This window comes from Scatophagus argus, chromosome 19 (genome assembly GCF_020382885.2).
Source record: "Scatophagus argus isolate fScaArg1 chromosome 19, fScaArg1.pri, whole genome shotgun sequence".
In the NCBI taxonomy this organism is placed as follows: Eukaryota; Metazoa; Chordata; class Actinopteri; family Scatophagidae; genus Scatophagus; species Scatophagus argus.
In genome coordinates this window covers 15,194,517-15,222,480 of record NC_058511.1, presented here as the reverse complement: position 1 = coordinate 15,222,480, position 27,964 = coordinate 15,194,517, and the positions used below count along the sequence as shown (strand labels likewise).

Sequence of the window (27,964 nt, the reverse complement as noted above, 5' to 3'; positions counted from 1 at the left end):
AGGTAGGTGAGAGAATTATTGCATTTTCCATGCCATTAGTTGACTGACAAGTTAGTGCACTTCAGATTGCAGAACATAATTTTGTATAGTCAAGCATCAGCACTGGATGTCTTACCCCCTTTTTACTCCAGTCTACATTGTTTTCGCAAATCATTGGCTAACAGTCATTTGCAATTTAAGACATGTTACCTTGAGCTGTTCAGTTTCCACTCACACATTGAAAACTCATTTCCATAGCTTGCTCACAATGTTGTTGGTTCTTACTGGCCTTAGTTTTCATGTGCTTTTTGTGGCATTTCTGTGGAAGTTTCAGTCAAACAATCTGTCTTATACCTCTAGCCATGAAAGCTATTGCTCATGCTAGCTACTCATTTCCTGGATAATTTCTAGCCTTTACATTGTGTTAACATTCATACTTCAATGGTATTAGTGGACTCAGGGATAGATAAAAAAAAAAAACTAAAAAGGGAACCAACTGTATGTAGTGGGGTGCCATTCATGGTGAAACAATGAAAAACCCAGGTTAACTCAGACTCGGATGTTAGAACTACTACACCTCTGTAATCAAAACAGAGAACTATTTAGAGGAACTTGGAGGCCAGCTAATTTTCTACCATACACAGCATCCTATACAGAACTGCATCACATTTTTTCCAATAGAAGAGCACCTTAGCAGGCACTACGTTGCATTTTGTTCATTTTAAGGGCACCTCAGAGGGCACTTCATCATGTTTTGTCCATTAAAGAGGCCTAAAGTTTGAAAACTTGAGATTTCCATTCCTTTTTGAAACAGCAGGATGATGTCTTCGTGCTGTATAAAGTAACCAGTCATATTTTTTCTTCCCTCTCTCATGTCATTCACTTCCAGAAATGATCCATACAAGCCGTCTCTCACTAACTCTTGCATAATGTCTCCCGCCAAGCTTCCTCTCTTTCTATTGCCGTCTCTTTCTTAAAACCATGCAATCTAATTAGCAGTTTCTGTCAGCTTGCTCCCTTGGGGAGGAACCTCAAATTGTGTGGACATACATACACACACACACACACATACACATACAGACATGCCAACACACAACGCAATTCGTCTGTTCTGTGTCAAATTTGAGCCCCTGTAAACCTTAACTGTTTCCCTTTCCAGCCATTCATCCATATGCACACATACACACACAGACACACATGATATTGGCAAGTTGTAGTTTCACAGGGTTCTGGAAATAATACATTATAATGAATCTACCACAAAATATGGAGCGGAGTTGTTTCTTTCCTCCAAAATTGATTCCAAGAAAAGTAGGGCTACTGTTGCTGGAGGAGCTGATGCTCTTGTTGTTGATGTTTCAAAAACTCTTTGGTAGTTCATATGCTCATTCATTTGATGAATGTGTATGAAAGCGTGTACTTTTACTATGTCATTGTGTGTGATTGCCTGCATTGCCATACCTGCCAGATGGCTGGTAAATTATTTCACTATTCAATCCCCAGTTTAACTGTGTTTCTATATGTATGGTCATGTGTCTGTTTTTCTTTTCCTTTTTACTGTTTCTCATGTCAATGTTCAGAATGCACTTAAGCTGACACTTCAGATCCAGTTTTCAGTTCCCAGTTGGCTAAATGGCTATTTTTTTTTTCAATTTTATTATTACTTGTGCTTCACCAGAAATTTAAACTTTTTAAAGCTTTTTCATTTAAATTGACTTCAGCGTTATTCAGCATTTCCATTTTAACTGCTGTTTTCCTCAGTATTTTTATTTTCACTGCCACTTCAACTACTTTTGGACAAGCATTAGTTCTTATTGTTGTTTTCTTCCTATTGTCATTCCTGTACAAACCAAATGCTGTTGAAGTGTCTATACCTTTGTAGTTCACATTTGCATGCAACAGAAGATGATAGGCTCAGAGTTTTTAAAGTCTATTTTAAAACACAACATAATGGCATGAGGCACTCTCCTTCATTGCTCATTGTAAATGGTGGAGGATATAATTTTCAGTCCTTGTTTATTGCAAAAATGTTTGTAATATGAGGCTACAGCAGTGCCAGAGGGGATATCTTTGTCCTTGCAGTCTCTTGTATGTTTATTGTTCTGTCTAAGCGACAAACACAACATGAAAATGTCAGAGCATATTCCACCATTGCAAGAAACACTCTGAGTGGAAACACAGAAAGTTAATTAAACACAAGACAGAGCATAACTTATTGAGATACCCACCTCATATTAGGCTTGACAGAACTTTAAAATGTGTTTTTACAAAGTACCAGCACTGTCCCCACCTCATGCATCATCTTCATGGCCAGTGTGAGCAGGAGGAAGGATTACAATGAGCCATAACTCCGTTAATGTGCAGTACATATGGCATGTGGGTCTTGTATTAAAATAGAGATGAAAAAATCTGAAACCTTTAATATTCCTTCCATGTTTCTAACTCTGCTCCTATCTACGAATGTTTTTCCTCTGTCTAGGCTTACATTAGTGCTGTCAGTCTTCCTCTGTAATCCCATTTGAAATGTATTCCTCATCATTTTTAACATTTGAATCATATTAAAATTTGTAATGCTCAAATGTAGGACATTCTTAATATTTATTATGTACCTGTACAATGTATACACGTATACAAAGGCTTATGCAATGCCAATTCCACTATCAGTATGTGGTTGTTATACATTCTGTCCACTAGAGAGCATACTGCTATTGTGATGTATGACGATAATGTTAACGTAGTGAACGTGAGATTGTGATTCTGAAAACTTATTCACCAGACGTGTCAAAAGCATTCTGTTTTCACATGTCGGTAAGCCAGTAACTACAATAACTGAGGCAGAAATGCCCATTTGTTGGAGTAGATTGTCCATGCTGAATGTCAATGGTGAGTGTTGTGCTTATAAATCTTTGAGTTGTTAGCTTAGTAGTCAACCCTCTGTTAATGTAGTGTTAATTTGGCTACCTAGCCAATGTCAATCAAAAGCCATATTGGGTGTTATTTTTCTTTCCTGAAACAAAGCTATACGGACAAGGGATATAGTTGCAGTGAAGCCGTCACTGACACAAAGTAAAAGGAAATCCTAATATGCAGCTTTCCTGACATATTTATTGTGTCATATATAACATACTTTAATGTGTGTATGACATAGTCAGCATCAGATGACAAGTTACCCACAACACTGTCCACCAGCTAGCTCTTTAAATAGTCTACAGCCACCACATCACCAAGCTTCTAGCGCTACATATTTCATAAGGATGTGTGAATTAACTGGCGTGCTATTTTATAGTGAGACACGGTGTAAACACTCTGTGAAAAAGCACACTTAACGTTGATGCATGCACATGTATTCGATACGTTATGACACACCTACTCGCTGTATATAGTTTCAAGCATATCACTCACTCACATGCAGACACAATAGTGTATTTCAGTTCTCAGTTTTTCATTTCCCACAGTGCTTTTTGTCTATTATTTGGTTTCCATGCTATTGCCATTTGATGCTGGTGTGAGTGTTACACACATGCACATTCTGCAGACTCTGCAATGAGGATGCGCCCTTAGAGTACATATTCACCAACACACATTTATTATAAAGGATGAAGCTATAGCTAGCAGCACTGATAATATCATCTGAGTCTAAAATCAGAGTGAAAGCTGAGGAAGGAGATAAAGGAAAGAGAGTCTGTTGTCTTTTTTTTTTTTTCATTCAGATGTTTTATGTATGTGAATTTTCATTAACGTCCTACCAAGGACAGGAGCTTCTGTAGCCGCTGCATACTGTTTAAATGGCTAACTCCCATCACTCCATCTCCCTTGCCACTCCACGCCTGTCTCCCCCATATAAGTTTATTTGTGGGGGGGTCAACATTTAAACACACTTTGCACCAGTGAAATATCAAGAATTTACTCTTAAATGCTCTGCCTATTTAAATACAGGTGTATTTAAACCTCCAGCTCGCCCTCCACCTCCCCTCCCTTCCCCTGACTCTTGTTTATACTTATACCGCACTGCTCTTGCTTGTCAAGCCAATTCGAGCTGAGTAACATTTCAAAGAGGCATCAGCCTAATTGCTTGCTAATGAGTAGACAGTTGCGGGTGCGTGCACACTCGTACGCCAACACACAACACACAACACACACGTACAATACTGCTATGAGTGGAATATATATGCGTGTCCTCGTTCAAACCTGGCAGGAGATGAGGGAGAGCGGAGATGGTGTCACAGAGGAGTGAACTGATCTGGTCCTTGATGAGGTGTGTGATCTCAGCCAGAAGTGGACTTAAACATTGGAGATAACTGGCCATCAGACTAGGCCTTCATGTAGTGTATATAAATATACTGTATAAGGATGTGGGTATATATCTGTGGAGCAGGAGAGGTCATACTGAGGATAGAGGGAGGGTTAAAATTCTGCATTTTGAACATCAAGAAAGATTTCTCATACATGTGGCAGGAATCTGTAATGTGCCACTAATAATACAAATTCTTTCCCTGGTCAGACTTTTCTGCTGTTCCTCCTCCCAATCATGGATTCCCTTTTTGCCCGTTGTGCTGCTGCCTTACACTGCACTTCAAAGTCAAACTTCCCTCAGCTGAAATGGCTTCTCCTTGTATTTTGAAACATTTGAAATAATGAAAGGTTTAAAGGCAGTGCAATATATTCTTATGCTTTTTTCCCACGCTTCCTTCTGTGTGAAATGAGGTAAAGTCCCATGAGGGGCTTTGGGGAGATGAGAGTGAAAGTTGTGATACACAGATGCACATACACAGATACACACAGACATAAGAAATGAATAAATGATACAAAATGATTCAGTGGTCACCCCCATTTTTATACTACCTCCCACTTACACTATATGGGCACAAGTATTGGGATGGGGTCGTTTTTCAGGGGTTGGGCTTGGGCCCTTACTTCCAGTGAAGGGAAATCTTAATGCTCTAGCACACCAAGACATTTTGAACAATGCTATGCTTCCAACTTTGTGGCAGCAGTTTAGGGAAGGACCTTTTCTGTTCCAGCATGACTGTGCCCCAGTGCGCAAAGCAAAGTCCATAAAGACATGGTTGGGTGAGTTTGGTGTGGAAGAATTTGACTGGTAACACACAGAGGCCTGACCTCAACACCATACAACAGCTTTGGGATAAACTGGAACAGAGATTGTGAGCCAGGCCTTTTGGTTCTATGTCAGTTTCTGACCTCACAAATGCTCAGTTGCATGAATGGGCAAAAAATTCCCACAGAAACACTCCAAAATGTTGTGGAAAGCCTTCCCAGAAGAGTGGAAGCTGTTATAGCTGCAAAGCTGTCTATGTATTTAGAATGTAGTGTCAGAGTCCCTGTTGGTGTAATGTCATGGGGCCCAGTACTTTTGTCTATATAGCGTATTTTCTGTTCTCTGTCTCTCTCCGTTGTTACAGCAGTGTTACCTCAGACTTGTTTGCAGCCTCCTACTCAGGAACCTCTGGTTTCATTATTTAGAGCACAAGTATAAATTAAACATTTTCAAGGAGAGACCTCTGTAGCAGTCTGCACTTCTTAAAAATAGCAATCAAATATGCATGTTTACATCTTCATCTTTGTATATTTTAGGAGACGATACAGAGACCACTACCCTTACTATAAAGAGGTCGTACAACAACTCTGAGGAAAATGATTTGCTTTTTGTGTTCTGTTGGCACTGCACTGCTAGATGCCACTAAATCCTCCAAACTAGAACTTTAACAAACAGACATGAGGTAGGTATCAATCTTCAAATCTCAGTTTGGGTAAAGAAAACAAACACACACTTTTCCCAATATGGTGAACTTTTTTTTTTTTTAATAACTTGATATCTAAGTGTTAAGCTGCATACATACACACATAGACTGATACAGAAAGAACTGAGTGGTGCTGGAGGTGTTAGTGGCTGCCAAAAAAGGCACAGTGACTCACTCATCCAAAAGAGGAAAGTAATCTTTAATTCCACATACAACAACAAACACAAACAGTCAATCAAGAGTGTGTGGCCCTGCAGGTTCCTCATTTAGCCTTCATTTGTGTTGCTTAATACAGTGCTGTTTTGATTCCAGCCTGCCTGAGACAGATGGCCTGTTACAATTACCTGTTTAAAACTGTAACCACTACTTAGCTATATTGTGGACTGGTTTTTAACACTTTAAACAAACTGCAGTAAAATTAAAAGTCGAGTTAAGCCCTTGTATGAATGAAATTCCTATTTCTTCAGTGACTGTGTTTGAAATACAGTGTGCAGACAGTTGTGAATGAGTGAGTGTGTGTGTGTGGATAACGAGGGCTCTCACTGTCTCCACACACAAACATACGCAGTACATTCTGTCTGTCTCAGCCTATCTTTCTCCCACCAGCTCCTGCTTCTGTCTGTGATTTTCTCTTTCTCTCTCTCACACACGCACACACACACACACACACACACTTTCACATTGCAAAATCAGCACTGAACATAAAAAATTGCACAGGTTGCCACCAAAAACGCATTACAGTATGGAGTATGGAGTAACAGTACACAGTAGATGCAGATTTCACTCCAATTATTTCAGGACATCTTAATCCTGTTTTCCTTGTGTCGTTAATATTAAATATTAAATATTAGTTCAGCTTCTGACACACTGGCTTTGATGTTCTGTATGAGCGTAAATATTTTTTTATATACTTCACTGTTCCCATGGAGCTTCTGATGTTGACGTGTGCAGCCAGTTTATGAGGACCAGAGATTAAGTCGAACTAAAGCTAAGTCAAAATAAGCACAACGCTCTGATCAATATATGATTTATAAGCAGCCAGAGTTCTGCGTGGCCCCCCGTGGAACACACAGTGCTGCCAGTCAAGTCCACATCGCATCTACATATGAATAAGTTAATATTTGATGGTGATGTTAAAAGCTTTGGTGAAATAGTGACTGTAAGAGTCAGCATTGTGGCGAGTGCTGATTGAAGCAATTCAGGACTTATTACACAAGCTTTGAACGCTCCAGTATATTATTAGTAACAGTAAGTTATATAAACACCTGATGGTGCCTGATGGAGACATACTCTCCTAATCTCTCTGAGATCCCAAGGTGGTCCTTCTCTGCTTCAACATTTTGGCCAGCACGTTCATATTTTGAAACATGGCCATTAAACGGGCAGTAAAATATGCAGGATCATGCTACAAGATTTAGCACTGAAATATATTGTGATATGTTGTGACACTGTAAGGAGAGTAATATATTGTTTCATAGCATCGCTTCTGTGTTTTTGTGCTCATTTCTTCCTGTCTCACTTTACGTCATCTTGGGTTGAAAGCATCAAAAGGCTAAAGATAGACGCACTGCTATCCAGCTGTCAGCGATTTAAACACAGCACAAAATGAACCACAGCCACTAATCTTAGCATGTAAACTATTAATTAATTAATAAATTAATTAATCAAGTTTAGGAATGCCCTAAGGCCGAATCTAAAAATTAACGGTGGACCCCAGATTATTGATTTTTCTTTTTTTTTCTTTGCTTGAAACTCGAGTGTACCAATATTTTCTTACACCGTATTAAAGTGGAACAGGCTTGAACTGACTCCCATGTTGATTCTCAGATATCGAGAGTGGGGACATGTCCTAGAGCATGTTATCATTTGCTAATCATTTTTTGACATATACTCAATTAAAAACAGTGCAAAGACAATATATTTAATGTTTACTTAAGCAGCTTCATTGATTTTTGTAATATAGTATATTTCAACTGACTGAGCCACCAATAACAAAATGAAACCTAGAACATTATAAACTTACCTTTTTTCTGTTTGACTCCTCACAGAGGGAGAGACTGCGGAACATCGAGAGGATCTGCAACCTGCTGAGGAAGGTAAGCAGAGAGGGACAAATCACATTCTGTTTGTGTCGTTCAGGTTCTGATCAAGATTGCTGACTGGCTCATAAATATTACTGATGGAACAACGTGTACTCTGATGGGAACGTGCATAAAATGAAGTGGAGGAAAAAAACGTTCTTTCAACGAAAATTCAGAATATTTTACAGATGACGCCTTACTCTCTCCTGGAATCTGACAGTTGTGTATTAATCATGTTTTTGATCTGTCAAACATGCAAACTAGATTATGGTATCTATACTTTCTAAATATCAACTTACCCCTAGCAGCATTTTTCACAAGTTCTTAAACACCTATTTGAAATGATAGGCTTCTGTTTGGTAATTGACTGCTTGATTTTTGAACTCTTTGAGTTTTCAGAGCTGCATATCAGTATTCTGCAGGTCTACTTTCAGTAGTTCAGTTTTTAATGAATTTTTGATTTGCACAGTGATGCTTCCTTTGTCTTCTTGCCTCATGTTGAACCAACTTCAAAGGGGAGACAGAGATTGAGAGGTTCTGTGCTGTGCTGTGTTCTGCAGAGCCATGCTGTGTGTGTGTGCGTGTGCGTGTGTGTGTGTGTGTAGAGAGAGAGTTTGCCTCGAGGACTCAATATGAGGATGAGAAGAGGCCTCCTCCCAGCTTCAGTGGGACATCTGCTTCTCTGTCCACCTCTTTGAAACTCATACTGTGCCTCCATGTCTCATGCTTGTGATGTGGTGTGTGTACAAGTGTGTGTGTGTGTGTGTGTCTGCTCATGCTGGAGGTTCATTGGTTGAACAGCTGATCTTGGTTATCAGTGTTGTCAACTTGAGCCCCCAGGCCTTCCACTGTCCCCTGGGGAGGACTTCCTCCCTACAGTGCTTATGCATGCACAAACACACACAAAGCAACATACAGTGCATGAACACACACATGCACACATTTCCAGATGCAGTGGCCTTGCAGCTATGACCTATTGTGCAGGATCATTGGAGGTAGCTGCAGATGTGACACCACAATGTCATCAAGCAACTGCTTGAAGTAGAACACCATCCAATCTAAATCTTAATACATGCCATTCAAATCAATATTTGTTTCCACGGATATAAGACTTGTGATGAAATCAATATATTGTTAAATCTGAGCTGCTACTTGCAATATAAAGTATATTGATTTTTGCTGAGACACAGACTTGCAGTTTCAGTTTCTACAAGTACATTAGCTGCACTATCTGTGCACAATTATCAGTCATAAAACCAACGTTATCCTCACAAATCTGACATTATATTGGCTGTATTATAATACTGTACGGTATTGTCAAGGTTTTGATATCTGTAGGTTTGTAGAACCGGTGGAATGAAAGCTAGACAGACTCTTTAAGCATGATTTTAAGCCTGAACCAGTTACACCTGACTAATTTTTGTAATAAGGCACAATGTCAGGTCACTTGTTGTGATGTTCAGTGTGAGGTGAGTCACGGCGAATGATTAACTGGTTGAATGATCAATGATCTGGCACTCGGGCAATTAATTGGATTTGTCTTTGCGCTTTGAGCAGTTTCTGCATGCCAACAAATCTGTTATAGTGACCTGAACTGAGCTTCATCGAAGAACAGACTTCTATCACCTTAATGATGAATACTGGCCTGTGCCAGCATACTGACATTATTTAGCATGTTTTAAAAGCCTGTTGAATATTGTGAGGCAAGAAGAACCCATAGTGGGATGACTAAATTCATCTGAGAAAAACATTGTAAAATAACCAGATATAATTGTTATTTCTCTTGGAGTGATTGAAAATAACTTAGGAATCAAGATGCTTAATCCCATTGATGCAAAAAAAAATCTTGATACAGCCTGCTCTTTAATATACAGCTCGGCCCTCAAAGGCCTCATACAACCACTGATATCTACTTTTAGCAAAAGAAATGTCTATCATCTCACAGTATATATGTCATCATATTGTTTAAGCCTACCTCAAAGTATGAGGTGATTGACAAACAGCATTATATAGTGGCTCAAGGACTCAATCAAAGACAAGCAGAAAGAGAGGACATCCCTGCCAAGTGCCTCAAGTGATGATTTCCTTTTTCCTACAACCAGTCAAATTTCTACATCTATTCACAGTTGGCGAACTTCACACACAATTTACGAGCTATATTTCGACTCTGTTGCATACCGTGCCTGTCAGTTTGGACGCCTGAGGTCCTGATGCAGGAGGATCTGCTGCATTGTGAAGGTTTTTTTCTCCTTTCTCTAGAGCTCTTCCTTCCCCTGTTTAAACTATTCAGCTCACTCCAACTGGCACAGTCACAACACGGTGGTCCTGATTGATTTGGTTGAAAGCCCTGGCTATGTTTCTTTACATTGGCACAACTATTTGATAGTTTTCACTGCAGATACACATATGCATGCAGGCATATGGACACCTGCCATTTTTGTTCTCAATAGAGTGTGTTGTGTTCTGATGGCCTTCGATTGCCTGAGAACCCCTGCAGAGGACAATCGCTTGAGGGGACATACTGTGTTCTGTACTCTTAGCCATGTGTGTCTGTGTGTTCATTGGATATGCAGTTTTGTGGCTTGAAGCAATGAGCCGGTGTGTTGTCACAGCAACCGAGCAAACCTGAGTGTACTCATTAGTTTTCTCCCTTCCTTTCATTTTTGGACCTTTCCAGCTGCTTTTCCTCTCTCTCCCTCTCTCTCTCAACATGTTTCTCCACTACTCTTTTTTTCTCCCTTCTCTCTACACCTTCCTAAGTGTAGTAATGAGTAGGTGACTAAGGATGAGATGCCAAGGGTATTTCTTAGAATTGCTGCCATGCTGTCTTCAAAACTCAACTTTGGCTGCCTTTCACTCTTGTCACCAGGTGATTACGAAATCACTGACTTTTAAAATATCCTTTAATATCCCTGTGGGAAACCAGCTTAATGAGATGTTGTAGAGAGAGGGAAGCAGCCTCTGGAGAAATTAGGTTTTTTTAGTTTTTAAATGTTTTGGTCGGTGCTTTTGTTCATAAGCTTACATTTTAGGGAAAACCCAAACTGTTGTGACTGATATTTCTATCAAACCCTCTCACCATGTTACTACTGTGTGGCAGTAACAGAGTGCCAGAGGAGTCAATTCTTGGTCCACTACTATTTATATCACTCTCCTCAATCAGTGATTTAATGCATGTTTTTATGTAGATGATATTATTTTGTATGTCTCTGGTTTCACTCCTATTGCATGTCCTCATGTCAATTACAGACTTGCTTTAATGCAAATTAGACTAGATTCCTGATATTATCTGCATGCACCTATCTCTCTAACCATCCTGTACCTCAGTCTTTACATTGTGTCTGCACTAACTGGCGCTTTATTGCGTACATGTGAACAATTTAACATCATCTAAAACAACAGTGTTACCATAGTTTTTACTTCTATGAAGTGTTGGAATTTTCATCTTTTGCTCACACCTTTATTTGGATGGCATTAGATTGTACAGGGGTACCTAATAAACTGGCCAGTGAGTGTATGTTACTATTAAAGGCTGTCTGCCTTAACAAAATCATTTGCTGTTATTTTGTTTTATGATTGGAATTTATAATGAGGAAGTCCTGCCTGTGACAGTGTCACACTGTCTATGTCTATGAAGTTCTACTGTTAAAGCTTCTGAACAACCTTACATCTCTTCTGTAACTTAAAACTTGTGCTCACACGATCAAATAATTACATTACCATATTAATTCTATTTGGTGTGTTTGGTTGCAAAATATGACACCAAGTGCATAATGGAAGACACAGGAGAGATTTTGTGGCTCTGTGTGTCCTTTTCATACCCCCCCTTCCCCTCTTTCTCTATGGCTCTGCGTGTGTGTCCCTCCTCACATTGGAAAGAGATAAAAGAGGAGTCAGAAATTGAGAGGCACTGTGCTGAGCTGTGATCTCTGCTTTTCCGTGTGTGTGTGTGTGTGTGTGTGTGTATTGTGCACATTTTGACATGCCTGTGTGTTAGTGAAAGTGCACATCTTTGGGTCCACTGTTGCAGCCCAGTTGCCTCAGTGCAGCTGTGTTTATGATGTGTTTGTGTGTATGTATATGTGTGAACACTGGTGATTGTGTAGACCCAAGTGAGTAAAAAGTAAACGCTGTGGCTGAATGCATCCACTGTAGACGTTGAACACCATGTGAGCAGGACACATCAGATCACAGTAACAACATGTAGATATCTGTATCTGACAAACACAAAAACAAAAATGAGTTGGTACATTTATGAGAATACAAACTGTTCAGGTCAGAGAGGCTGGTCAGATGCAGGGGGCCTTTTCGGTGTAACAGAAATACAGATAATTTGGCGGCATTTCATCAGATAATGTTTAAAGTAACTGTGAGTTAAAATTCATTAACATGTTTACTAATAATATTAAGGTCTAGCAATAGGATTCATGCATTAAATCATTATGCATCATGCATACATCAATCACGATGCTTTGGCTGCTGTTTGTCACACCAAATAACATCATTAAAACCCAAGATGGGTCAGAATAATTATTACTTGAACATATTTTTGATAAGAACCACTTAAATGACAGAACCCATATTTGGGAAAAATTTCTACGACTTGTACTTTGACGCAGTTTGAACCATGGCCCATCTACTAATGTAGAAGGGTTTATGACGTATACTGCAGCTGGCCAATAGGGGGTGACTGACATGTTTTGCCTTCACTTCTGGGAAGATCTCATGTCATTCCATCTTTATGTATGTATTAAACTACACTCCCATGTGAACACGCCTGCAAGCTGCCACTTTGATTCACTTTGTGTGAACGGGGTCTGTGGAGTACTGCTGCTGTTGAGTGACTGCTGGAGATGAGCATAGACTCTGTTGTCAGGTCTTTAACATTTTAGTAGTGCTTTGCATGTTTTGTTTTCTGCATACGGCGTTTACATGTACAGTGACATCACATGCATATGGTCTTTGCCTACAATTCTCTCCTCATGCATATAACACACATAAATGCAGCGCAGATGCTTACATGAAGTCTTTTGTCACGATCAATACACTGAAAAATAGTCCATGGTAAGTACTGTTGAATAATTGCTAGCAAGTTGTCAGAACGCTACTAAAGCACCAGTGTGTTTGATGCATCTGTGAAATGGCTTCAGCATCCTTGCTTTCAAATCCCACAAGCTACATGTTCTTATTAGCATCTTGTGGATTTGGTGCCAGAGGCAAGTGACCATCAGAATCAATCAGTCAGTAGAGTAACAGAGTAGTGATGGCACTTTTCACTGTGGAGTGCTGGAGATCCCTTGGGACCCTGTCTGTCTGATTAAATCTCCTCAGGCTGCTGCACACAAAGGCTGGAACTTGAATGAGTCATTAAGAAATCTGAACTGATGACAATGTGACTGAAGTGACTGAGCTCAAATATGAACCATGTTTTCGATAAATACATGAAAGGTTTGATTAAAACATTAGATTTGGTAAAAGTAGAAGGACAATTTGCCATAAATTGGCCTTATTTGCTAAGCACCTGCAATATTCATTTAATTTATTAATTTATTAATTTTTCTTTTTTGTCATTCAAAGGCATTAGTGTGGGTCTTTATGATGTAAAGATTTCTGCAATCGGGGTTTGAAGCCCTTCCTGTCTACCAGACTTTCTCTTTTAACCGACTGTCTCATAAGTGGTAGCCCACTGAGAATGGCCACAGTTAAAGGCAATGCACTAGGTGAAACCAACAAACCAACATTTTTGGTTTGTGCACAGGGTTGGGTAATCTGTTGCTGAACACAATTTACATGGCAATTTTTGTAATTAGTAGCGTAAAACACTTTTGGACTCCACAAATATTCTTCTCTTTAAACATCTCAAAACATTTTCAATTCTAATGCATTGTGCATTCTGCATATTCCACATTTACAGTTGGTCAGAACACATGACCTTTACAAAAACAGCACCAACACACACTACAGGTGTACTGTATGTATTTTGTAACATCTGGGATGCTGTGTATATTGTTGCTACTGCTTTTTTAATCAAAGACAACATGACAACAGCAACAACAACATGACTCTGCTCTTGTGACTTAGGAGGGAAGTCCTAGAGGTTCATCTTTCATTTTTATGCCAGTAAAAAAGAATAAAAACTCATTAATCTATAAACTATCATTAAGAGAGTAGCTGTCCTTGAAAACCCAATATTTGAGATATGTTATTTATGAACTATTGGTTATCATGTTAGATCATGATAATATCATTTTAAAGATGTAAAATGTAATCATGTAACATGGAATCAAATGTGTAACGTTTTGTGTTTACGCAGTATTATATACCTCTGCTGTTGTTCAAAAACTATTTAAAACACATCAGTGAGCCACACTGTCACCACATGGTCCTTCATTGCTATGAACACACATTTTACTTTGACTCGATGCCACACACACCATCCTGCTTCGTCACATACTCACTATACAGCAACAAATTTGTATTAAGCCTCAGCAGAAAATAGTTCCCAACAAATGTAATATTTCCTTTTGTTTGAGTATCATGTTCAGCTGTTTAATGATATTACTGACCTTTTAAAAAAAAATCTAAATTTACATTTTGACCATTACCTTTTAAAGTTTTATATTGCCAGCAAAAAGAACTGATTTAGAGCCAAACATATTTCTGTCTATAATGAAATGTATTTTCATCACTGACGTAACAGATGAAGGCTCAATAACTGCACAAATGCTACCTTCCTTGTCATTGTCAGGCAGCTGTATGAGCAATAAATGACCGTTATGATTGTTCAGTTAACCTACAGTAATTCTGCTCCCTACACGGTTAATGCTGATCAAAAAATTCATTCATTATCATTTGCCAAACCTTCATGCAAAACCGTGTATATAAAATACATTTGTTTACTAACTCTAACATTTGATAATTTCAGTTTCTCAAATAACATGAAATAAGCTTATTGCTAATTATTGTCATGGGACAAATCTATTGTCTATTATATATATATATAATCTATTGTAGTGGTTCTGATTTTGGATTTGTGCCTTAATCAAGGACAAAAGATATTTAAGGTTGATGAGAGCCGATATATAATCAGCTTTCACCAAAGTCATGAAACATTTGTCAGGTTACACAGACTTCATTAGTGTGACAATGAAAAACATGTTAGCTTAAAATGACTAAGTGCATGAATACATGCAGCAAATAAAACATAGACAAATACATGTGGATGTACATCACATTATAAAAGGAGAATTATGCAGCTGTCAGACAGTAAGTAAACCAAAACAACAACAATGCAGCTGAGAAAAGACTGTGTGATTTCTTCTGTGTTATCCCTCATGCAGGAAGTGTGTAAGTTCTCTGTCAGTCAGAATAATGAGCTTATAGGCAAACCACAGTGCCTCCTTGATCCCACACACTGTTACCAGGAGAGAAGACCTGAGAGGTGGAGAGAAAGGTGGAGACCAGGATGGAGAGGAGGAGGTGAGAGATAACAGGGAGGGAAGGGATAAAGGAGAGAGAAATCGAGAGGGAGCATTGGGAGAGGATAGAAAGAGAGGAAGAGGAGGGGGGAAGGGACTCCTCTTTGACAAGAAAACAGAAACCACCGTTAGGCTCAGCAGGGAATGAATATTAATAGTGTGCTGCGTACTTGCACTGAAGACAGCCCAGATTTCCATAGTTGTAGTCATCAAGTACGTACTGTATTTTCTCTGAAAGTCTGTTCCCGTGTGCATGGGAGTTGTTGAATGAAGCTGTAACTTACTGCGGCTGCTGATGGTCTGGAGGCTGGTTAAAGGAAGTAGCGTTACAGTAATCAGCTCCTCTGGTGAAAACTACATCCACTGTAATGATATTTATAAAATGCCTTTCAGGGCGTTACAGTCCAATGCAATCCGATGCAACTGTTACTCTTTTCTTGACACGGTCACTGGGCTGTTAATTAGATGATACATGCTCAACAGCATTTTGGGAGCTAAGTTACATTCATATTCATATACATTTACTTTCATATACATTTTGCACTATAAACAACTGTAGTCTGTGTTTTGCTCTTATTACTGAGAATAATAAGTGATTTCATAAATATGTTAAACAGCAATAAATTGTTAAAATCAGCTAATAATCACTAGATTTATTGTAATAAGCTTTCCTTTAGAACAGCAGTGTATGTTAGTGTGACTTTAAGGGAAACAGGTCTCTTGTGTTTTCTTCTCAGTTGAGGCTCATACAGCAACTGAGCCACAATTTCCTTACTGTAGTATTGCTTGCTACTTGAGAGAACTTTGAATACTCCCATAAGAAGGAAGCACAAAACTGTGGAATAAAAAGGACTTCTGTATTACTCTTCTTACATTTGAGTCATGTATAGTAAAGGGTTTTCTCTCTTGCTCCTCAAATGAACGTAAATCTGTGTTATAGCTGAGCTTCAACCCCACGCAAGCTTTGAGGTCAGTTAGTGTACACTAATAATAGTTAGTTTTATTCTGCACTTGTTTGTGATAATCTGCTAATCTTTTTTGACATATACTCAATAGAAAACTGTAAAAAGATAATGTAAAGTATCTTATCAATTTTTTAATTTTTTTTAAACTTTTTTTGCAATGCTGAATTTGATTCCAGTTGCACTTTTCAAACCAGTTGGGACAGTAGTGACAAGAGACTGTTAAAGTTGTGTACTGCTCAAACTCCTGTTTGTAACACTAAAAGGTGATAGTATTATGACAGGGTATGCAAATATTAACTGATATTGGCTTATTACATGCAGTGTTACCAGAAAGTACCCCAAAGTCATACTTTAAAGATAAAAATAAAGATAAAAACATGATGCTAAAATATTACTTTGGTAAAAGTATTATACATGAAAGTATTATACATGAATTATGTATAGAATTATGTATAATTGAATTATACATATATGTACACTAAGTGGTATACTAATTGTACACTGCTTATCATACTGTCAGTTATCAGATTGGATTTTCAGCATTTTTTAATCCTATTGTGTAGTCAGCACAATAAAAGCAAATCCCAGTAACTGTCTTGTGGTCATTGCAACGTGGTTGTGTGCATTGAGGATAAAACTTAATTTTGCAGAAGACTGGTCACTGAAAAATTAGTTAATGCCCTGTAAATTGTTACAACAATCCTCAAATTCTTCTATAAATTCATCATTTGATATATAGGGCATATTTTCACTTTAATACTCTACTGTCATCATAATCCTATAGTTAAAATGATTGTTTCATCCTTTTGTCATACAATATGAGGAGAAAAACATTACCTGCTCTTAAATGCTACCATGAAAATACAATACTCCTATAATTACCTTTTGAAGGAAAAACGCTAGATTTTTAACAGTTTTGTTACTTTTTTACAACAGAATATTGCACAAACCAGTAGTTTAATAGCAAACATGCAATTTGTGAAGTATGGCTGAAATCTGTACTGTTTTGCACAGATGCTCTGAAGTTAGCATGCTAACCAGCTAGCTGTGGCACATCCTGTCTTCTCATACCACTTTGTACCTCTAGAGGTGTCTGACAGGCCCCTGTAGTTTCAGGTGGGAAATGTGTACATTGTCATACCATGTCTCTGGAAAGCAGAAGCGTTAAGGAATAATTCAGAATAGGCTCAGCAAACTATATACTGTAATTATCATGTAGGGCAAATATTCTAAAAATTCTCCAATAGACCAGTAAGTTGTTTTACTTGACTAATGAAATAAATATGAAAGCTATATTATTGTACATAAATCCACCACTCCGGTGTTCTTATTGATGGTCTTTTGGTGGAGCCAGTCTGTGTAACCAAAGTACTAAAGAGAAATACTGTGTACACATGAAAGAAAAAGTAATATGCAGCATACACTCCATCTGCCAACACCTGGCCGATTTAACAAGAGTGTGTTGTCAAGACAACAGACAACACAAACAGTAATGTAAGACACTAATTCATGCGGAGCAAGCGGTTTTCATAGCAGCTTTAATGCTGTTGCACTGAGTAAAATATAAAAAGTTGCAGAATACTCTAAAATTTTACAAACACTCTGTGAGATACTGCCTCCAGCCAGCCATCTGTCCATCCAGATTCCACTTTATTATCCATCCTGACACACACACACACACATGGACATTTCTTTAACACACAACCAGTCACAAACTAGATTCCCACCACTGGTATAGAATGCGGTATTTTCAACCTGGAGCACTGCAGTATCGCGGTGTGTACTCACTCCAGGAATATTAACTCAGCCGGTCAGCCTGCCTGCTGGAAGTTAACTCACTGTAGAGTCAGGCACAGGGCAAAACAACTTAATACATAAGCATGAGGATTTCTTAGGCTTAGCTGACATATGGTGGGACAGCTCTCACAGGTAACTTTGACTACATAATATGAAAACTGAAATCAGTAACTCTACGTCATGGCCTCTTCATTGGCTTGAATATAATAAATGCAGATGATTTTAATCAAAGCATAACTGTTTTGGCCACAGTGATTACCTTTAACTAATTTTTGAAGTAATACATGACTAATTTGTTGCTGAATTTCTGTATTTAAATAAAAAAAAATGTGGTTCTCAATGTTGCCAAGAATTTTCTCTTACTTGAAATAGAGTTAACAGGGAAGGTGTCTTCTACCTAGCTTGTTAACGAATGGCAGTTTGAACAAATTGTTCCATCAATGCCAGAAAAAAGTGTGCGTCTGTCTGTGTGAGATTTCTTTCCGCTCATGTCTAATTTGCCTGCAAAACAATTGACTTTTGTGTGTGTTCATACTCTGACAGAGGAGGTTAAATAAAAGTCAATATTGCAACACAAATAAGCTTCCTCCAACATGGTTTTTCCCTTTGGGTGGCTCAATATGCAAGACATGACATGTGATAAAGTGCCCTATAGTGTGCCCTTCCAGTGGAGAAAATGTCAGTGCCATAGAGGCTGCCATACATGCTAGTGACATTAGTTGACCTCCATGTGCCTCTAAATAGTTAAATAGGTAACTGTCCCCTGTGTAATTTTATTACAGAGGTGTTGTAGTTGTATAACATCTGAGTCCATTTGTTGTTTGTTTGCTTGCTTATTGCTTCATGACTTACTGAACAGTGTGCCCCATCACATACGGCTATTGCTGGAAGAAATTCCACTGAAATCAGTTGATATTTCAGCTAAATTTCACTGTTTTAAAACGCTAAGGTGCCTGCAGAGCCTTAATACTGACTAATAATAATAATAATAATAATGATACTGAAACACTGTCTTTATTTCTAACACGTTAAAATATGCTCAGGCAAATGTGACCCTGAAATGTGTTAGAGGGGGTGAGTTGGACACCTTCTCTGATCTGCTTCTCAGACTGTGCTCCTGTCTCTTTTCCACTCGTCACTCCTCCCATCCCGCGTGTCGCCACAGGTCACCGTCTCTGCTGCTCTCATTGCAGTAACTTTCACTTTCCTAAAAGTCACCAGAGCTGCGGGCTGCATGGAACTTTTTTCCCCCCAACCTTTGGAGAGCAGTCCTAATTTAACAGAAAGTAATCTGAAAGACGATTCACATCAATTATCAATAATTCCAAAATAAGCTTATTAAAAAAACCAAAAAACCCTGTAGCTTCTGTGCGATTCAGAATATTGTTGCAGGCTCCTCATTCCCTCCCTCCTACACGTTACTGGTGTTGCTCTTCGTTCCAGTTCCAGCCAATGAGATTTGGATGCAGAGGAGTTGGGTGGGGAGGGAGGGAGATGAAGAGGGAGGGGTCCCCTGTGGTTCCCATAATGCTTTTGAAGTTTCAGTACAAAGGTTCTTTTCGCCTCCTTCCCTCACCTCCTTTCTGTCTCTGACTCACTCTCATTCACTGTGTCCGCCATGCAGGTCACATCCATCTCCACGTCTCACTCACTCAGTCTGTCTCTCATCGTCTCTTTGTCTTTTACTCTCCCTACTGTGTGCACACACACACGCACAAACCCACACACATGCTTTACATACATAAATATATGTGTATACACAGTACACAGAAGCCAGCAGCTGTGCATGCAGGTGATGAAGTCTGTGTGAAGTGTATTGTCTGATGTGGGGCCACTGAGGGCCTGTCCTGCATACTTTGATAAAACTCTGTGAAGTTTGCCAAGACAGAGGACACAAAGGGAAGCTGGCTGCACTGCACAGATGGTGTTTCTGTTTGTGGGATTATAGCTCTGAGTGTTTGTGTGTGTGGGTGTGTGTGTGTGACAGGCAGACACACATAATGATACAGAGGCATACATTTTTACTGTGAATGGCTTTTTCAGAATGTGTAAGTGCACAAATATTTTTGCAAAAGGTGGATGTCGGACCTAGTATTTTCTTGACGTAAAGTAGGGGTGATCAGATGTTTTAGACTGAGATCGGCCTTGAGGGTATCTACACAGAGTTTACAATAGTTAATGTCCTCTTACCTCTGTTTCCAAACTTCATCTCATTGATTAAAAGAGCTGCGCTATGTGAACATAACATCATTGTGTATTAATGGTGAAAATGGAGGAATTCACAGGTTATTTCAAAGTTTGGCCATAGTCTACAGGGGCTTTCCAAATTAAGTAAAAGATTTAGATCCATTGTTAATTGTGATTGCAATTGATCATTTTCAATGCAGATATTTCTAAAACAGGAGAGAATTAGAGAGAGACATTCAGGCTGGATCTGTGGATATAATCAGTGTTCTGTAAGAGTTCACCTCAGCAGTAGCAATGTGCGTTTCTGAGGACCTCCTGGGGTCCTGGAGGGTTTTGTTTTGTTTTGTTTTCTTTGTGCTGATCCCTATGATGAGTTTTATTTCATAGAAACTGAATATTACTGTTATCTCAGCAGTTGCAGAAAACAAAAATGACAATTCCAGTTATTCTTACTTATGTACATGTGTGTGTGTGTGTGTGTGTATGCATGTGTGATTGAATAGTGTCATGGAAACATTTGAGGAGTCCAGACTCACTGGCTGATGCTGATAAGGTGATCACGAACATGAGTCACTGTGCTTTGATTGAGCATGTGTGGGTTGTTTGTACAATAAGAACAAGAATTTCCTTCATTTAAAATGGTTACTGTGAAAATAGATAACCTAACTTGATTCTAGGATTACTACCCTCTGCTTGGCTACAGTGAGTAGTTTATTTTAGGGAAAATACTTGGGAAAGGTTGTACAGTTGCATTTTTACATAGCAACAAATTTCTCTGTGTGACACTCTGTAGCTTCCAGTCTGTACATCTGTTTGAGCCCCATCTTCCGTTGTTTTTAGACAGTGAGCAGCTGCTTCTGCCTCTTGGCTCAGCAAAGTTGGTGTTCTGTACTTTGAATTAGGTGACAACAACAACTGCCAATGCAGCTACCAGCTACATGTCATCTGCCTCCTGTAATCTCAATCCTACAGCCAGAATTAAATACTGATAATAGAAAATTCTTCAATCACATTCCAGAACTTTAAACATTGTTTCTCCAGCATCCTGTGAATGGCCGTGACAAGTAAATAGGAACACAAGGAGACAACTAAACACTTGGTTATATTTAGAAAACTATTACATGGCTGTGATCGAGAAACCAAAGCGGACTGGTCTATGACAAGATGCAAACTCTTGTCTCCCAATGGCAAATGGCAAATAATCGTGCACATGCACAAAAATGGCAGCCACCTCCTCACTACAGCAACTGCCGACATCAGGGTCAAGGCTGCTATCATGTCCACTTTGGTAACGCCTTACTGCCTGAAAGCAGATTCAGACAGAAGCTGTCTATACAGTACGATAATAGCAGTAGTAGTAATGTCAAGCCGTAGTCATTCATGTTCTCAAGCAACATGTATATTTGTCTGTATGTGCCTAACTGTGAGTCTTCTCACAGAGCTGATACCTTCAATACTGGATGTGTGACTGCGTATGGATGGACAGACTAAGGCATTTCTGTTGTGTTTTCTATATTTTTATATTTAATATCCGCTTGCTGACTTTTGTAGTTTTTCACCAGCTTTGTAGCTGACCTCTGGAGTAAAAAGAGGATTTCTCTACAGGGATTCAAGGAGTTTCACATCACCGATATGCGGATGTGAGGTGATGAATAGTCCTCATAAAGATAATTATTGAACATAGAGATTATCACAAGCAAAACTGTTGAAGAACTATCAGTAATGGGAGTGACAAACGCAATGTTTCAGCTTGGGGCAAAGATGTTCAGTGATGGAGGCGTATAGCTGTGTTACTGCAGCACCATTTCTCCATTCGGAAAGCAATTGCTTGGAAAATTTAAATGGCACTCACTTCCTAGTCATCCAAAGGCACAAGCATGGGCACAGTTAGGATATCTGAAACTGCGAATATGTTGCTCGGGGCCCCACTTAATTACTGTAATTTGTACATCCCAGTAGAATCTTTATATACTGTCTTCAGCACTGGATCCCTATAATCATCGTCACTTTTTACCCGATTAACGACAGCACTGGAAGAGTGCCAACAAGTTATGTGAGACCTTTCTTTGCAATAAAGAGCCTCTGGGATTTGGTTTTGGTTATTTGCATGAACACATAATGAATGGTAGAATTGTAGATGAAAATGGCATTAGAAAAGAGGGGCATTCAAAACAATGATTCATCCACTGTGGACTGTGGACTGCTCTTTAGATGGCTGGACAGACAGCTGGACAGACCAAAGTGTCTGACAGACCAATTGTCACAGTCAAAATCAGAAAGATATTCTACTCTCAGCTGAGGCCTTTCATTACTTTAAAATGAGATGACATTTGGTTTAAGCGGCACCTGTTTTAACACCGTAACTGCTGTTATCTAAAAAGCAATTGTGATTGGAACATAGTTTAGTGAGCAGTTATTTCAGTAGTCTCGCCAAGAAAACTCCATTTTGTTTTCAGAAGTGATAAGAAGAAATAATTTCAATAAATCTCTGAATTTATTTCTCCATATGCCATGTGTCCCAATGACCATTATTTTATCCCCGCTGAATGCAGTATTACACATGTCGCCACTCTCAAAACTTCAGCGAAATATATGACGGCTTTTAGAAAACACTAAGGCCCGGAGCAGCTGTCCTTACCAACTCGTTTGGAAAGAGAATTTCATCATCTCAATTGCAGAAAGAAGACACTTCCAATTCCACACCTATCATTCTTGCCCTCGGGGTGAAAGGGTGTCCACGGAGGACTACTGAATACTGTAGTGAGCTCAGTTTATTTAAGCTGAATAAGGGGGGTCTTTGATGTTTCAGCTCCAGGGAAAGAGGCCTTTCAGAAGCTTGGCCATGAATGAAAGCAGTCCTTGATTATGTATTATATCACTTTTGTCATGCCAGATCCCTGAATCTAGAAAGGATCAATATTTAGTGATTTAGCAACTAGAAGAACATGGCTTCTTAAAGGCAAATTATGGCTTATTTCAAAATGTAGTTGAGGTGATCAGTTCTCGGGGGGGAAAAAAAGGTTTAACAAAGCTAGAAACATGAGCAGTGAGATGAGTGTACAGATTGAAAATAAACCCAGAGATCAGCTTCTCTGTTGTCAAATTGTCAGCAATGGTGGCTGTTTGTTTGAGATTTCCGTAGTTACTATAGAGAGTAACTGGCCACAGGAAACAGCTAAAGTAAAACCCACCTGTAATTAGCAAACATTTCTTGAACATATTTTTCTTTAAATGATATTCAGTGTCATATTATTAACCAGATCATGTCTCCAGTCTTTCTGCTTAAGGTTATCACCAAATATAAAGCCTCCATATACATTTCTGTTTGACCAGAGAATCAAACAAGTGTTAAAATACAGTTTCACTCTAACTTCAGTCAGTAAAAACATAAGTGCCACTTTTACTTACTTACTACATTCACTTTAAATCATTTTAGTTTATCTAATTCAATGTGAAACTGTACTACATCAAGGTAATGACTATAATATGTTCTCCATCTAACAGAAGCCTTCATGTTAGACTATGCCTTTGGTTCATCTGGATTCTGTTTGAACAACCAAATGAACCATGCAGATGTAGGGCACTGATCCATGGTATCTCAGAGGATGTGAGTCACCTCAAGGTTGTAAAATATGACCAACCTTTAAATATTTATTTATTTATTTATATAGGTTGTTTTTATTTATTTATTGTTGCCAAGCCTAATTGCACATGCCTGTCCTGAAAGGGTTTGAGACAGTAATTGGCAACTGGGTCCTTTTTGATCTTAAGCTAGGGAGGATAAGTTGCTGCAGCTAAAATGAACATGAAGGCTTCATCCACAGTGAAAAGAATGGACCCAAATGAATTATGTGGAGAAGATATGGGATACTTGGTGGGGTTGAATGTGGGAGATTGGAGAGGGAGGGGACCATATGTTTCCTTGTTGGCAAGGTAACTCCTCTACATCTGCAGGCAGTTTGCTGTGTTCCCGATGTGAAGTATAGTTTGTGTGTGTCTGCAAGCTTGCAAACTTTATGCCCGTTCTTGTGGTTTTACATACTGTATGTGCTTTAAGGTGTGGTTTTTGTTGTAACCACTACTGCAGATGATCTCTTGACATTTCCTATGAGAATTAATTTGCATGGTGTTGTACAGTATGTGTGCATGCATTTTAATAGGCAGCTCCAACTGTTTTACACAAAGGTCATTATACTTGCCTGCATTTGAAACTAGGCAAGTGGAGACTTGTGCTTTTCCAAGGCAAGGAGGGCTATCAGAAAGATGCTTTTGAGTTGCATTATAGGAAATGTAAGACACTGCATTAGAGCTTGACCCAGTTGGGACAAAAAGTCAGCATATTTCAACCATATCTTTTTAGCTTCCAATCTTAGCATCACATCCCAAGTACCATTTAGTTCTATTATATTCAAGAAAAGGTCAATATCTCCAAAAGTCTACAACTCACACCAAAATTATCTGGAATGACAAATAGCACTATAGGTGTGTTTTGATTATAGGGTGGCAAAAAGAACCATGAAGAGAGAGCTCTTCATGGTTCTTTTTGTCTGGTGTGCTTTATATGTCTCAATAAACGAGAACACGTTGACTGTAAGCATTGGAATGTGATAATTCAATGTCAGCCAGAAATATTAGGGATTAGAGACAGCTCTTATACCTACCTATCAAAGGGGTTTGACCCCAGCTGTCAGTCAGTCCAAGTCTGAAAGTTCAGTGAGTGAGCAAATGTCTGTATCATAGCACACAGCTGCCCTGCACTGCGCTGCTCTGCAAGCTGCACAACCAGACGCAGGAGTCAGCGTGACCACACCAAGATGAAGAGCAATGAAGGCTGCGCAACTGGTGTTCTCGCTCAGCCACACACAGAACACGGTTTTCTCTGTCTCATTCGCACCTCTTTGATACTCTTTTTATTTATTTCCCCTCAATAGTTGCGAGGGTTGCTCAGTGACACTGTGTTCCTACCCCACATCCCTCAAAGCATGCATGCTTCTAAAGTGAAAAGCTCTCCAGCCTCTTTTCAGCTGTGTGGCGGGCGGCCTCACTAATTGGACCTGGAGAGGTCGGAGAGACGGCCCTGTCAGGTTCCACTTGGGCTTTGAAAGGAGCACGGGCAGGAACTCTCATTTATCGCATTGGATCATGACTTGCAGTAAGAAGCCTGGGAGTTGTTTGCGTCAGCACAGGGTAATCAGAGGGAAAAAGAGCAAGTGAAAGTGAATAAGTACAGGCACTTATTTTTGGAGCGATTGGTGGTAGTTGAAAATAGAGATTGGGCGGAGGAAAGCATTTGAAGGGTGATGTATTTATACAAAAAATGGCCTGTGTACTTTCACTCATGGTTAAAACAGAAATTATACTTTACTTTTTTTATAATTTTGACACATTTGAACTAGGTCTGCTCAAATCCTGATTATTAAAGCAACAGTGGGCCGGGGAGCTAAATATATTTTTAAGAGAAGCTCTTGGAATGTTTTTGTCCCGCAGATGCATACAGTTTGACTGCCTTAATAAGAACTTGTTTATGTGCTTGATCACCTGTGTTATACTTTATAATCAATTTTTTTTTCAAGGATTGCCATAGTTTTTTCTATTCCAACATGTTTTGAGTTGAAGTCAAAGAAGCAGCATATCCTTTGAGTTGCCATTAATGGATCAGTTTACTCCTGATACAATAGACAGTAGGATGGCTCAGGCAAGTACGTGTCGGGGATTTTTGTGTGCCTTAATGGAAACTAATCTCACTGGGGTTTAGTGCTGAAACAATTAGTTGATGAATTGATTGATGGAAAATTTAATAAACTTCGATAATCATCTGACCTTTTCAGTAATTTATCAAGTAAAGACACCAAATATTTGTTGGTTCTGGCTTCTCAAGGATGATTTGTTGGTAAGTGTCTGTGAAAATTGACTGCCTTTGTCAGAGTAAGATCTAGCTTCATAGTGTATTGCCCAACATTTTGAACTATTTCTTAAAAAACAGAATTTATTTCTTGTGAGAGATTTTTTTTATTTTAAGTTTTTGCAACCTTACCTCCTCTTCCCTCATGTACAAAGACCTCTACTGGTACTAATGAGCTGAACTGTTCCTGCAGCAAATGCACCCAGAGAAAGACATCATTAAGCTCTGTGCATGCTGTTATTTGTTATTTATGCTGCATCCTGTAGTCACTGCTCCATTTTTATGTTTTCTGTCTTAGATAGATAGTGTATTCGTCCTTTTCTTTTCATACAGTCAGACCCCCAGCTGGACTTCTCACACGTTCATCTTTATTGATAAAATCCATGGTTCACTACCTGCCCTAAAGCTTATAGAATTTACTATGAAAGCTGCAGCTGCTAATTCCACACTGTCTGATTATTGCTTTCTGCACCCCCTCTCCATACCTCCCTCCCTCTTCCTTTTTTTTTTTTTTTTTTTTTTAACCACAGATCATACATAATTCATGTAAAAAATACTGGATTTTGCTGGGTGTGCTGGTGAAAACTAAAGACCAAACTGAATTTCTTATTTTTGTCAATTTGAATCTGGCTTTTCAGAGTCACCTGTACTCTTCACCATAATAGTCCCTGTCACCCAGTAGTGTATTTCAGCTGTCAAACGTGAAATGACAGTCTGAACCACACTAAAAACTGTGGGCTCTGACCTGATTCGGTTGTCTGTATTTGCATTTTTGCAGGTTAGCACCATTGAAAGTATGCCAAATTGGCCATTCCTGTTTGCAATGTACCCATCTATGTGCACACCCCTGTGACTGGATTACAATTATACTGACTGAATCTGATTTTTGATTCACCTCTACATTCCATCATATTACTTACTTTCACTCAGCGCTCCATACTGCCTATCGAATGTGAAATTCCGATGAATTTGTTTTCTTTTTTTCTTTTTTCTATTCTAACATCCACAGTGTTGAGAGTTCAGTTGGTGTGGTGTACAGCATGGCTGCAGCTCTGTGCAGTGTTCCTAACTGCAGTGGCGTTGTATCACGGGGTACTTGTAGTGACTGGGGTAAGATATAGATTCCCACATGAATGGAGCTTCTGCAGAGTTGCTGCTGGGCAGATCAGATGGGTGTAAGGGTGGCCCCTAGGCACCACAGCAACAGAAACATATCTGTAGTCCCAGCCAGACACAGTCCCAGATGGGTCCTTTCAACACACACACACACAGTTGAGTTTCCATCAGTTTAGAGGACATTCTTTTCCTTGAGACTTACCCTACCTAATCGTAAACTTCACCCTCACCTTAACTCAAGTCTTCAATCTAAAATGTAATTATTTACATTATGGAGACTTGGGTTTTGTCCCCAGAAGGAAGATGAGTCTACACAATGTGACTGTGTAAACAGATTTATGTGTCCACAGCATGAGTAATACTAGTGCACGCCTGCGCGCGCACACACACACACACACACACACACTTTAGTCCATCTGCAATTGAAAGAAGAAAATAGTTTGTTCCATTAGCCTGGAAATTGAATGCATATGCTCCAGTACATCCCAGTACACACGCACACATACCACACATACACACACACACTTAGTGTATAGTGAACACATTCACTGAATTTGAAGGAGTCACAGCAGTGTTGGCAGCACGATGTGGTTTTGTAATTGTACATGATTTTCGTTTTGCAAGTGTGTGTGTTTTACATTCTGTCCCAGCAAACACGGCAAATGAACTGAGCCATGAAATAGGGAAAAGGATGCTCAGG

At 39.1% G+C, this 27,964-nt stretch overlaps 1 protein-coding gene across 1 annotated transcript in view; it reads left to right on the top strand.

The window, feature by feature from the left end:
* Nucleotides 1-27,964, top strand: part of cnih3 (cornichon family AMPA receptor auxiliary protein 3) — a 66,591-nt gene that overhangs the window by 17,107 nt on the left and 21,520 nt on the right. Inside the window, exon 3 of the mRNA XM_046373843.1 lies at nucleotides 7,787-7,834. Within this exon, the coding sequence (XP_046229799.1) occupies nucleotides 7,787-7,834 (48 nt within the window). The remainder of the gene's footprint in view (nucleotides 1-7,786; nucleotides 7,835-27,964) is intronic.